This window comes from Limanda limanda, chromosome 15 (assembly GCF_963576545.1).
Source record: "Limanda limanda chromosome 15, fLimLim1.1, whole genome shotgun sequence".
Taxonomy (NCBI): domain Eukaryota; kingdom Metazoa; phylum Chordata; class Actinopteri; order Pleuronectiformes; family Pleuronectidae; genus Limanda; species Limanda limanda.
In genome coordinates this window covers 14,195,000-14,209,806 of record NC_083650.1, presented here as the reverse complement: position 1 = coordinate 14,209,806, position 14,807 = coordinate 14,195,000, and the positions used below count along the sequence as shown (strand labels likewise).

At 40.8% G+C, this 14,807-nt stretch overlaps 1 protein-coding gene across 3 annotated transcripts in view; it reads right to left on the bottom strand.

Annotated features, from left to right (window-relative positions):
- LOC133020538 (neurexin-1a-like) overlaps positions 1-14,807 on the bottom strand; it is a 253,681-nt gene that overhangs the window by 226,023 nt on the left and 12,851 nt on the right. For 2 of the 3 annotated variants that reach the window (XM_061087129.1, XM_061087131.1), the window contains exons 2-4: positions 11,842-11,859; positions 10,204-10,233; positions 8,966-9,013 (exon numbers count right to left, since the gene is read on the bottom strand). In XM_061087129.1, the coding sequence (XP_060943112.1) occupies positions 8,966-9,013; positions 10,204-10,233; positions 11,842-11,859 (96 nt within the window). Of the gene's footprint in view, positions 1-8,965; positions 9,014-9,455; positions 9,468-10,203; positions 10,234-11,841; positions 11,860-14,807 lie in introns of all 3 variants that reach the window. The other variant, XM_061087130.1, reaches the window with a different exon arrangement.

Sequence of the window (14,807 nt, the reverse complement as noted above, 5' to 3'; positions counted from 1 at the left end):
CAGTAATGGCCTCTGAGGCAGATGTCATCCGTAAGACAAAACACTCCTGAGCTGAACTAAGCTAAGAACTCATCGATACAGCAGCTATAGATCAAGTGGGGTCATGTAATCTCCCACTGTCTCTCATCAGTTTGTTCTCGCTTTAAGGATGTGTGGGGAACGTATGGCTGTTTTGAATTTAAGCAGCAGAGGGAGAGAAAAAAAGGCAGGAAATGAGAGGGAAGGGCAAATGAATACCACAGAGGCCGACGTCTTTACATGCAAGTACTGCATCCACAGTGAAAAACATGTCTTTAGATGAGCAGCAGAATACAGCAGGATGGTTTTGTATGTAAACCTCATGTTTCATTCAAAGACATGTTGCACTATTGTAAACCGGAAACACCATATATGAGAGTGTTATCGTTCTCATTTTTTTTTAAATATTGCCTTATTATGTATAAATCAGAGCAGAGATTTACACTGAATTGTTTATTGTCATTTTCAGTCATGAACACAAAACGTAAAATGTCATCCAAGCGAATCGATCGACCACGAAATCCTCAGCCCGGACCATCTCTGAGAAATCACATTGGCAAAGAGTTGCTTTAACCACATGGATATAATTACAGAATAGAAGTGTCCAGCCTACAAATTAGCCACACAGTCAACACTAACTGCATATAAATACTTAAGCGATTCCCTCGGAAAAAAGCCACAGCCAGGATCTTTAAATACAGCAACGTCAGGACTTGTGGTTACCAAACAACAACAAGCACGAGGAGAATGAGCTCACATGGCAAGAGCTCAGAAAAGAATCTGTCTTTATATCAGAAAACATTTCTTTAAGTCATCCTACTACTGCTTAAACACATGACATCTGTAATCTCAGAAGAGACAATTTGTGAGACTCCAAAAAATAGGTTAGTGAGATGCTTCCTTCATAGTAGCGGAAGAAAATCGTTTGTTATATTGTGTTATTTTTTGCTGTTATGCAACTGGCAATTCATATGTAACTCCTCTGAGGAGAAGAGGGGCAAATCTTCTCACCTGTTTACTGTAGGAAATGCAGGAAGAGAAGGGAAATATTTCATACGTATCAAATAGGGAATTCAAGTCTCCCTCTACAGAATGGTTCTGTCCCTCGGGACATGTTGGTCTTGAACGTAATGACTCTCACTGCAGACCTCCTGAGACAAATTGCCACTGACCCCCATGGATTTTTCAGGGCACACTCGATTGGAAATGGACTATTCAATTTCCCACAGGGAGCCTTGCCATTACCCCGCTATGCATCACTGAAACGGCATCCAGCCTGGGCAGTGGCACAGAAATATTCACAGAAGGTCGTGGAAGAAGTCTCAAGTTCTGATTGTAGTTTAATTTAGTATATCTATTTATCATATCAATAACCAGGATGGATAAATGTTGACCTGTTCTGTGGTTGTTGTGTGCGTGGTTACATTAAGTCGGATGCCGCAGACTCGCGGTGTAACGGGAGATGATTAATGGACCAATAACGACTGGGGGGAAATAATCTCTCTGAAGGTAGATAAGCCACGTGCCTGCTCTCATAAATAACCTACACAAAGCAGTGCTGTACGTCACTCCATAAACATGTATTATGAGCATTTTCCTCCTACTTCTTAAAACCTACAGAAAGCAGCGGCGTGATTCCATCGCCAACACGCAGCATCGCAATAACACCTGGCAGCTTTCCATCAGCGGAGGCCGGTGAAATGGCCATAATCCACAATCTCAAAGCTGGAATATAACTAAACAAACTGATATTCAAAGGATCCATTTCACAGTCCGCGGCTCAAGTATAGGTATCTCCCTTTTATCTATTTTCTGCTACGATTCATCCACTCCCTTCTGCGGGCCAAGAAATAGAGTTTTTCATCACTGCAGTCTCTCACTGGCATCGACCAGCAATATTGATCCGGAGCAGATCTCCTTCCAGTCCACCTGGGGAGCCAGATGAGCCTTGTTCATATCGATCCAACCTTTTTATTCCGCGCTCTCCTTCGCCCTCTCTTTAGGTTTGGAACAGTCATCTCTTATCGTAAATATTCTTTGAGAAAGGCATTGATAACTATTAATCCAAGAGTGTGCTGTTGGATTTTCTTGTCACCGCTGATCTACGCCAGATGACGGACGCGCCGTTGAGGCCTGCCTCAGAAAACCTGCCTCAGAAAACCTGTCGGCGGTGACAGCCGAGAGATGAGAGGGTACGATGCTGATTGAGGATGCTGACGATGAAGCTGAGTCTGGAATAAAGAGACGCCAAACATGTCCATCAGGAAGCCAGACAGGCGTTTCTGATGTACCGAAATACCTTCTTTTTTCTTGCTGCGAACAAAAAAAGCGGGATTTTGTTTTAAAAAGAAAAAACACGCTCATAGAACTTCAGGCAACAGTCTGAACGTTTCTCTTTCCCTTCATCACTTTATTTTCCCTCTGTGTCTATTATAATCACATGCCTCTGTTTTATAATCCCACTTTATCGCACTTCTTCTCTCCACATTGTGCCCCCTCTTCCTTTCTCTGCCCATTTTCTTGTGCTCATTCTTTAAAGAGAGAGAGAGAGAGAAAGAGAGAGAGAGAGGCCTCTCTGTCTTTAAGTCCTTCACTCGCTCTGTATCTTCCTGCCTCCCCCTCAGGAGAATCTGTGGTAATGTACTAATCTGTGGAGATTTAGTGCAGTCTTGCCAATCTGCCACGTCAAGATACACAAATCTCACTCCCGGCAATTACAGTCCCCCCCGCAGCCCCCCTCTCCTGCACTGCAAAGGAGTCTTTTTCTCCATTTCTGTAGCTGTGAAAACTGCCTCTGTGACCCATCAAGTACAATTACCTTGTTTGTAGTAAACACAGAGGGCCCTTGGCTGGTGTATGGAACAGGTGACCTGGCCGCTGAAGGCACCGGAGAGGTAAATTAGTCACCAGTAGATAAGCTAAATTCCCTGTGTATGAAGTCTTAATTTTATAATGTTTGATGGGAGAATCTCTGCAATGAGTCCAACAAGAAAACCAGCTCAACATCTTGAATTCAATGGAAATCATGAATCTTTACAAATAATAGAGGTGATGGAAAAGCAGCAACTCTAATTTACTAAATACCTTCATCATCAGTTCATATAATAATAACAGTTTTTATTAAAGTTAATGAAATATTAAGGAATTAAAGTAATATTCCATCAACCAGGTGGCTTTGACAACTGACCTACACTCTCAGGTGTTTGAATTAATTGTATGTTTCAAAAGGGACAACTTTTCCCCTCAGAACTGATTTATTTGAGTATTATTATATTATGTTTTTGTACTCGTCAGCTTCACAGACAAAGCAGATGGTGAGCTGGATTGCAGCGAGTTATTCAAATGACCAAACCTGAGTTCAGAAAGTCACTTTGATTTGGCAGTTTATTACGCACAAAGCATATTTTAACACAAAAAACATTGATTTATTTTAAGGCAAATAAATAAGCTGAAAAAAGATTTCAATTCAACACTGTATTTCTGTCCTTGAGGAAGTTACAGGGTTTCGTATGGCTTTGATTGTGTAATTGTATATCACCTCTTAAATATGGGATTTAAATACCTTCTTTAAAAAACTTCTCGTAGGCATGTGTAATAGAGTGATAGGTTGTGTACGTGTTCATTAGAATGAATCAGAATCAGAAAAGCTGATATAACCCTTGCATTTGGTCACTGCGCTCTGTGCTCACTGTGCCTGCTCAAACGTGATTGGTCAAACTAAAACCCGAAACCAGAAGGCTTCCGGCTCCAGAACCTCGTCCCTCTTATCCAGATTCTACTTGTCTCAAGCAGAATCTGTTTAAAATCGAATTCCGACGTATCAGATCTGTGTATCAGTGACCAAAGATTATTATTTGATCAAATCCTCTCATATCTCGCTACATAATTACACACTTTCCCTCTCCCTCGAACATGAATCATGTTTTTCACACTATTGTTATGAAGGAACATGAATAATTAGAGGTGTGAAACACATTTTGAAAGAATTCCGGCAGCATTTCCTCGACTCGATGCAAATACAGCTACACGGAACCACGTCTGTTCCTCTCTACTAGTTCTTTTTAGACGGAGCGACAATTACACATCTTCGCAGCAGCCCTGAGGGGTCTGTCGCCTGCAGCTAATGAGGGTTTTAGTGAAGTAAATCACTGTAACTCAGCGTTTGTCATTTAATTTCATTTTTTTTTATCTTTCAACATTAGCTTTTAAAGATATTGTGGGGAGGAGCTGGCTTTCATCCGTTCAATGACTTTCGTGCTAAGGGATGAGCTTTGAAGTTTTGGGTCCGTCAACAGGAATATTTGCTTAAGCTTTCAGAGAAAGAAGAAAACAAAAAAAGGTATGCCAGAAGACTTGAGGATTTCCTGGCAGAAATCTCCCCAAAGACGTGAGAGATACATATTTGCCAAGACTTCAAACCTGAAACTGAGCAAGACTGTGTGACACTTGAAGAAATATTGCCACGGTAAACATTTTCCCTTCACCTCCATGTTTGTAATTTCCAAGTGAGTTTCTCTTTAAGAGCTGTTTGAATGTGACAGAAGCTGCAAAGGAAAAGAGAAAAACTCAGGGCGGAGGCAGATCCCCGACTTTCTGTAAGAACTCGCATTTCTACTTCACTGACACTTTTGAAAGCTTTGCCTCCTGGAAGATTAAACACTGAATACACAATTGTTTTCATCGCCATGGCAGTAAATCACCTGCTTAGTTAAAGAGATCGAACATAACACTAAACTAAAGTTTTACTGTTATTTTTCATATACAATCACAATCATTCACTGATTAGGAACAAAACAAAAAAACAGCTTTGGTTGGGCTCCACAGTTTGGGTCTTTTAGACCAGATGGCGATGACATCACCCATATGCCCCGACTTTAGAGATAAACCTAATTGAGTTTTTGTGGGGAATCCTGAGTCAAGTTCTCAAACAGCACTTCCCCTGACATTTCACATGATGAGGGTACAGACGAACACTGACTGTAAGGTGTTGTTCGCTCTGAGTAGCCCTCACTTAGGATCATCTACTGACCACGGACATTAAAACGTATTAAAGATGTGTTTAATGTGTCGGGTTAGAGCGGAGGAAGTCAGTGAATCTGAGAGGAACTCACCGACAAGTCTGCCAGGTTTTATGTAAAGCTACAAAGGCAACATCTGTTGTTGATTCAACGCACACCACATGCTATTGTGTTAGCTGTCACATAAAGACGGCAAACAAGTCTTGATAAGTTACGCTCTGATATGCTGTTCCGCATTATTTAGAGGAACTTGTTACGCCGTGTTTGCAAAGTCCCCGTGTGCTGCAGATGAACTACTCCGAGTTGACAACCATCATCAGAACATATAAAGCAGCTCTCTGTACATTTCGCTCTTTTATACACTGAAAATTAATCTTTTCAATATGCATGTACCATTTCCGAGCAGCAAAATAGAACTTCTGCATAAGTAAATGGTTTCTAAACTTTTTCAAAAACTACTCAATTCCCTTTTTTCATATTTTTCACCACTGCTACGCTCATCAGTATCACACAAGCACCTAGACATAGCCCTTAAAGCTCAACATGACGCTGTGAATATCTACTACACCGGTACATTGACAAATCCTTCCATTTCATGTGACATTTATCTCACATGCCTGGTCAGTCACATGTGGAAATCTATGTTGTCACATCCCGACAACCAGTAAATTTCAGCTGCCATCTCACAAACCTGTCAACACAACTGTAAATGGAAAGAAGCAAACGTGAGAGCACCCAACTCTATCGTGATCCCATCGCTCCGCTGCCTCTTCCTCACCTTCCACTCTGACGCTCTGCTCAGGTGCGCACTCTTACCCCCCCGATGATGTCACTTATACAAAAGCCAGATCATAAGAGGAATTGTATCACTCCATATGGATTTCAGACACTTCTGTTTCCTTGACTGTTTTAAAATCCATGAAAATGTTCATGTGATGGCTGAAGATGACATCAAAGGGGTATTAATAAGCAGCCTCACAAGCAAAATAGAGACAAATTGTGTCAGTGTCTTCTTAGGGAACAATTGACTTAAGGAATATTCAAGCCAATGTACATGACTGTTATTATATTCCTTATGAACAAGTTAAATACAAAAACTATCACGCACTACAGCAGAGATTTTTACAGATTTGAAATTACTATTATATAAAATAATGTAAAATAGAAATATAATTATGTGGCTAATGTTTGAGGTGATGGAGTTAAAGCATCAGGAGTTAAATGATAATCCATTATGATCTCGTATGCAGATAAAAAATCTACACTGAAGCTCGTGCTGTTGTAAATGTGTGGAACCTGAAAATCCCACATACTGTACATAAAGTGAGGCTTTTTTTCAACATCTTTCTCTTAACACACTCCCACATAACTTACTCACCGGGCTGTGCTCAATGCCTGCTTAAATAATATCCATAACTGTACCAGGAGATGAGGAATGCAAACATATGCACACCTCCATAAAGATGCTTTTTTTAGAGTCTCGTGACCTGGATTAGACATCGGCATCAGAACATAGCCAAGACTCAAGATGTATATTTGAATCTACTTGCATGGAAGGTAAGCTGTTAATGTATTTGTTAACATCCACTATACCATTGCCAATATGCAACTTTATTTTTGATCAAGGAGTGATTATGGCATTGGTTTTGTCTCAAGTGGCTCAGGTTTCATTCATAAATGTAAAAAAACACCAAATTATTGATGTATATTTCAACTTTGTGGATTTTTACTTTGGGGAATTGTATATGTGAGAACATAACCCATATGTCAAAATTTCGTTAACACATACATATATCCCAATTCAGGGGCTGTGTCCTTCGGAGGCTACATCTGAAGACAGATTGCGTAACAGTGAAAAACGAGGATGTCCCACTTCAAATATACCTTCAAATGCGTCCAATCATCACTGAGCAACAGAAGATCCATTGGGTGAATCCCTCTCAGACCAACCTATCCCAGGATTCATTGCATGCTTGGGATGAAGCTACCGAGCTAGCTATAAACTGCACTAAGTAAAGACGCTTGAACACAGCAAATGGCTGTGATTTGGTTACACATTTACCTCAGCTCCTTCTAATCCAGCAAAGATGAAGAAAGAATAGCTTCAAACTGAAAGAGCAACACATCTGGCTTGTGAAGCTGATTTCTGGATATGAGCCCTATGTTACTCTTTGAAGGCATCTGTTAGATGTGTTGTCCTTTAAGTGTGCAGCACCCAGTTAAAAAACCTTGTTGCAACAGCTTCATGTGTTATAAAAAGAACAAGAACCCTGCAGTTAAGACATCAATTTAATTGGTCAAGTAAAATAAAGCACATCAGGAGCAAACACACCAACAAAGGCCTCACTTCAATGAAAACCCCGGGAGTGCGCGTATACTGTAAGTCTGTAAAATAAAAAGGGACCATTTCTATCTTTTGAAAGTGAAAGCAATTACATTAGAAAGTGGCCTAATTTAGAAATGAGTGTACCTGTAAGCCTGCCTGCACAGCCTGCAGTTCCTCTTAAGCTGCGCATGGCAGTTATTGTGATGACAGCAATTAAATACCCAGTGATTTGTGTGCCAGTGGTATTACGACTTATCCCTCTGCATGCCCTGCTCTCCAGAGCTGCATGGGAACAAGGTTTTTCACGAATCCGGTGTCGGTGCACAAGCTGAAAGCAGCACACATAAACTAGCCCGTCCTCAAAGGAGCAGCCATGAAGCACCGGATAAACCACACAAGTGGTTAAACGTGACACAGGAGGACCTCAGTGGGAGCTCACATAATGCACACTATTCTCACAAGCTTAAAGCAGACAATGAACACAGGCGCTTGTCCTCGCCTCTCGGTTTAATACTCAAATGGGCAATGTGTCTTTGAGACCACACAGTACATAACTGGACCGACTAGGTTTCAAAGTGTACGACATGAGGGACAACAAACCACGGCCTAAATTAGAAGCATTGTGCTACGTATGTCCGATTTGTGCCTCATCAGCATTCTCTCAATCTCTCCCTGTGGCTTTCCTTCTGCCACATCCGAGCTGGGTGTTTGGTTTGGAGTAGTAAAAACCTGTTTGTTTCAAATCAAGCCTTGGAGTGTACACTAAATACAACATTCAAACTGAGTGGGTTTTAATCCACTATTTGACTAATTTGTGTGAAACAGCAAATTGACACAGGGACAGTATTCACCAGGTCATGGACTATGTGATTTCAGTTTGTATCTTTTGGATGACCTGTATCATTGTGATGAAAAATTGGCACTTGTGCAAAGAACCAAGTACAGAATTGGATCATTGACAAATAGTATATTAGTCCTTGTATTGTAATTGTAATTTGAAGGTGGAGTTATATTCAAAAGGTGCATTTCAGGTATATGTAAATTGGAAATGACACTTACCTTAAGAGATGGAAAAATCAGTCCTGTAATCTTGTCATGAAGAATGGTTTTGTGTGTATGTGTATGTGTGTGTGTGCGTACGTGCATTTCATGTATGTGTGTAACATCCTACATGACAATCGCATTAAATATATATTACAAAGGGCAGGTTGAGGACTTACCTGCTCAGATGATGCTTCACAAGTTCATGACAACAGACATTTAATACATATACTATTTTATTGTCGGTGTAAAGTAATAAAAATGTACCAAAATTCTGAATGAGAATTTGTGAAACCTAAATGAATAACCTGGTACATTTCAAAGCAACATCAAGAACAACATAAAAGAAGAAAAACAAATGTTCCAGAATGCAAGTGGGACACTTGAATGTCACAGTGTTAAAAACTGCTTCTTATATTATAATTTATAAAGTTTTGCATAATTTTACATTAAATAAAGCGTACACATTGACATTCAGGTTACCCACACTCTAGCCAGCTCATGATGACTTGCTAAATTTGACTTAACTTTAGTAACCAACTTGAAAGAATCAAAGTTTTACCTTGAATGCTCAGTAGGGACCTTAGAAGCCAAGGTTCCCCTCTCTGCCCTGAGGAGGAGAGTCAAATGGGAAAGATCAGAAATCCACTTACCCCACGGGGAGAAGAGGTGAGGATCACAGCCAGGATGGGAGGCCCATAGCACTATGATCAAGCCTCACTCGCAACCCCATTATTTGAACAAAAAGAGTGTAGTTACCCCTGAGTGGTAGAGGTGTACTGGAACTAGAGCAGAAACTATTGTTCTGTTCAAATAACCCCATGAATCTCATTGAGGATTCCCATGCACAAAGCAGAAGAGAGACAGTGGGCACAGCTTAAACGGGTGAATGCAAAGCAGAGCGGCACCTACCTTGAAAAGCTTTCATTAAAAGTTGAGAAAGCAATTTGAAAAAATGCCAATGACTTTATATACTTCATTTAGCATGAGTATGCGAGCCACAAACACTGCTTTCATAGCTAAATGAATTCAGATAATCAAAACAGCTGTACCTTTACTTTTACCTATGAGAATTGATGAAATGTTCCATGAAGAAAGCAGATTCCAGACAAAAAGGAAGAACAGAAGGAGAGGAGACACCGATAAGTGTCATGGTTATGTTGGAGAAGGACAGAGGAGAGGAGAAGGAGGCTTGATGGCGACACATATGGGTAAATATAAGAAAGAAAGGCAAAGGGGACAAAGAAATGGAAACTTGGAAGAGAAGAACAATACTTCACATTGCTCTGCTACATGAGGAGGATATGCAGTGGCCATAGAGATGGAATGATGAAGATAGAACAGACGGACTGTTCGCAACATGCATTAACAGCAGCGTGGCCAAAAACTTCAGACAGCTATTTTCCACCACCATGCATTGTGTCCTGATAATGGTAATGCAAAGGTCCCTTAACTTGAACCACATCCCCGTCAAGCACAAGAATGTACAATAGATTTGAATACTTAAAATGAAAGGAAGGGAAAATGGAGAGAAATGAAATGGCTACCCAGCAGAGTGGGGAACGGTTCTAAATGGGCGTTAAAAAAACGGGGTCAAAGGGGGAAAAAAATGGAAGTCACCGTGAGAATGAATATTAATGAGGTAATTCAAAGTAAGTAAAATAATTGAAATGACAGCCCGTATCTGAAGCGTCAAGCCTGAGCACCCCACACGCGAGTAAGAGGCACGCACATTTCCAAACACAACAGGAGCGGGAGGGACAATGGAAGTGTGACGGGATACAGGAACGGAGCTCATACCTTGGTCGCCCATCATCAGGTGTGCCATACCTTAAAGGGAAACGAGAGCACAGTCAGCAGAGAACAAGGGATCATGGGAAGCTGTGTGACACTGGCAGGCAGGCATCTCTTTCACAGCAGATGTCTGTGCTACTTGAGGAGCGTCGGGATCAGGAAAGAGTGGGACGGAGAGAAACAGAGGAGGATGGACAGACAGGGCGAGCACGATGGAGCATTCGGCCAACCGAAGCTGGTTGCGATGCGTCATCAGCCACTTACTAGACATCATTCAGAAATTCAGAAAACTCAGGTTGACCCGGTAGTTCCCTAAAATGTGAAGTACCCAAACTTACTTATCCTACATTGCCCTGACAGAGCGGTCGCTCAACACAAATACAGCTGAAGCCTGTTTTACCTTGACCTTCAACAACAATAGTCGTGCGTCCGTGTAGCATTTGTGTCATATGCTGCTTTCAGACACGCACTGAACTCCAGAGATCCTTCAGACTTTCTCCGCAGGGGCTGTAACGCAAAGTGAGCGACGGCAACGATGTAACAGCGGGAGATCCCCCACAGGAATTATCGCGAGCCAGTGGGGGTGAGGTTTCCAACATGTGGCAGGCGCAAAAATGTTAAAAAACATGTAAAAAGCAGTGACGAAAACATAGAAAGTGTCGACGAAGATGTGAAGAGAGTTTGTGGTGGTAAGAGCCAATGCCAGTGTCAGGAATTAATATGTTACGTCCTTCTTCTGCCTGCTGCACCCCCCCCCTCGCCTGGACCCTGGGATTTGTTGCTGTTGTGAACCCGTCGGAGCAGAGAAAGTCTGGACCCACTCTGGAGTTCATGTCTGAAAACGGCTGTACAGATGAGGAGGATGGGACATGGTCTGGTCACTGCGCCATCTTAAGAAGCAAATCGCTTAAGTAACAGTTAAAATGTATTAAATTAATTCGATAGGCACAATTAACAGCACTTTATGTTTTCTCTGGCATGTGGCTAGAGCAAACGTTATCTGCCTGGATTATGGAAGCTAGCTGTTAGAGTTTAAATTAAACATCGGTCAAAAGGGAATTTGTCAATATCTGATTTTTAAACATTCCAGTGAAAATGAAAGGTTCTGCAGTGTTCAGGGTCCAAATCCTGCTGTTCTTTGTTATTGAGGCAATCAAACTAAATTACACCTGAGATGAAAGCATTTATGATTTGTACCTTAGAAAATCTGTAGTACTCCAAGGTTACTAGAAGAAACTTTTGATAGGTAATTGACGCACTGCTGAGCTTTTATGTTGGAACAGCCAAATCCATCTCTTCAAAAATGCATTGGTCTTGATTTGTCACAATCCCTGTTACCCATTTCAATACAGTATTTTACCCCCTGATAAATACAACAGAAATTTTTTATCTGTATTTTCATAAAATTTAAATGTTTTATTTTTTGGGGGGAAATGTATTTAAAAAACAATTATAAAAAACTAAAACAAAGGAAAACCAGAGTAACCAGACTTACCATTACAGTATTATCAATACCTCGACCAGTATAAAACATTGCATGGCTTACAGTTATTTGAGGAGCCTCATCAGCCGTGAGAATGTGTAGACATATACAGATTTTTTCTTAGCTAGAATGCAAACCAACAAATACAGCAACCCACCCACCTTCAGTTTGGCTGTCTTCTGGAAGCACGGACAGGCAGAGAGAAAGAGAGGAAAACATTCATTAAGCAGCATGCAGACTAGTACGGGCCATTGCATGTCGTAACCATGCAAGACATTAAACATCACATGCAAGTGACCTGTTGTAACCCCTGCAGAGGAATTTTTTCTTTTCTCCCACCCCCCACCCAACCTTTTTTATTTATTTTTTAGCTCAAACACTGACCTGGAATCCAGGAAAGAACTGAACTTAATGAGCCCTTCTGAATATTTGATAAAACCTTGAAGAATTCAATTATTTCAAGTGTTTGTTGACAGCAGCAGATAATAATGAAAAAGAAAAAAAAGAAAACTGGCTTCACCGTTAAATGATTTAAGAACCAGTATTGATCATGAGGCATAAGATGGTGGGGGGATAAAGAAGCACACTTTGAAGCTGGTTCATCTCGTTGTGTTTGGCTCATTAAATCTTTTATTTATTGAGTTAGACTTACAACAACAAAAACATGATGGACTGTAACCATGGTATCAACAATTATTTATTTCAGCAGACTCCAAAGGAATCTGTGTTGAGTGTTGTTTTCTTCTTTTTTATCCGTAAATGAAAAAGCTGCTCTACACCACATGTGATGAAACGCACTGAACGAGAAAATAACCTAAATAAATAGAGTTGGCCGTGGTACAGAAATGCCTCTCAGGTTTCAGAACAGGCTGTGGGGTCTCGTGTTACTGGATTTCTACTCAGGTGATTTGGTCAAAGCACTGGGAGCGGTGACCAGTGAGCACGCATTGGAAATGCAGAAGGAGATTGCCTACGAAATGAAATTGCCCTAACATTAGTTTTGGCAATTGAAGTGAGGTTTGTGAAGGTGAGAAAAACATCCATGTAAAATCTGTCACTCTGATAAAGGAGACCAGGAGAGGAATTACATGTGGGTAAAGTGTTGGCAGAGAGGTGAGGTAGACGTCATGCTTCAGTGGGGACATAACTTGGATTAGCTAAAGTATGATGTGACTGGAAGCATGCAAAACCAATGACATGAGAGTGTGAGGGCTCATAGATGCCTATGAAAAGAACAAAAAGCTGGTCAGTCAACAGTTAGTTCATCATTAAGTCTGGAGACTGATTCCATTTTGTATTTAAATATTTTGATTTAACAAATTAAACAAAAATGTTTAAGGAAATACACAAATTTATATAAAAGCAATAGAATTTGATGACATCACAATGTTAATTTCAAAATTCATGCATGCAACGTCTTAACCAATCTTTTTCTCCTGTCAATCCAGTTATTACAGCCATGCAGCCAGATTGGAACAGAAGCCTTGTTTCCACCGCAACATGATCTCCTACCTCTTCCAAATTCTTGCCCAGATTCAAGCGATTTTTTTGACCCAACACTTACCACGGTCGCAGGATCCATTTCCAAATCAGACACCATGCACATACAACAACCCAAATCCCCGTTTTGTGAACAAGTTACAAGAGCATCACACTATCATTTTAATCTATCGTTTGTGCATGTAAATGTGTCGAATCAATAGCGTTTCAGAATTTGTGAGGTTGAGTGATGAGGGATACACTTTGTTCACAAAACGTTTGCTTGATGATGAGAAGCTCGCTGCTGAAGAAGCGTTTTGACATGGCAGGCATGAAGCTGAGCAGTTTGCAAAGTGACCACATGAGAAGAGAAAAGTAAAAAAAAAGAATCGAGACCATTTCCTGATGTCCAGACCCCAACGACTGACACGGATTCATACATTTTCCCCACAATAACATAATCATTTATTCCACTGCATTTACCCTTATTTAATAGCTTTATGTTGAACGTTTGTTTTAGTGTGAGGTTACTGTGCAATTAACTCTGTTTTACCGATTCCCTTCCTCAAATTGTTAATGATGAAACCACATTAGTATCAGGTTATTATTGCTATTACTTACATACAGGTTTAGAGTGTCACAACCTTAAATCTGATCCGAGCTCATTGTCTTCACACTAAAGGAAATACACTTGCATTTCAACCTCAGATACAGATTGTGATACATAAAGAAAACAAAAAACAGGTGAAGGAGACTTTGAATGGATGACCAATTGTAGCGCAACCAGCAAATGGTTTCTACGAGGGTGGGTGTTTTCTTTTTTAATTTAACTTTTAAAGCAATCTTTTGTGGCCACAATAAACGAGGCTTCATTTGGTCGTGTTCTGTGGAAAAGAGGCTTTCCTCTAACAGCAGTATCACCTGACAGGAACCATTAAAACAAGCCCCCCCTGACACACACACACACACACGCACACACACACACACACATGCACACACAGGCAAAAACACACACTTTCTTTTACAAATGTAGCCAGCTGGTTACATCCTAATCCAGAGACGTAAATCCATTTAATCCCCTTGACAAAGTGATCCCAGTGCTATTGTGCTGGTAACACTAAACCAAAATGCACTCAACTGTCTATCAGGCAAACTGCATCTCGGATGGTCTTGTGCCGTTGATTATGCACATGGTGTATCTCTCTTGGAAAATAATTACATTACTATTCAAGTTGATGCCTCAGTGAATGACACATCTGGTGTTTGACAAAAGAAAAATAGGACGGTGAATAAATCTATAAATTGGATGGGTTTTCCTTCTGTTGGATTTGGCTTCTGCAGATGTATTGCTGACACTTTCAATATAACCTTGACCCTCCGACTATGAGCCCGGTGATATGTGAGCCAAAGTGACAGTCGGTGAAAAGCCAAACTATCTCCACTCAATCCGGTATTGCACAGCAGCACGGGCCTCCGTCAGCCGGCTCGACAAACTGTCATGGAGTTGTCCGTGTCTGTCCAGAATGCAGTTGGCTGAGCAGACCCGGCAGACCTGGAATTCCTTCATTATCTGCCATTCAAAATGTTTAAAAACATGCTCTCTGCCTGAATCAATCTTTTTTCATCCGCTCCTAATGCCATCAGCATT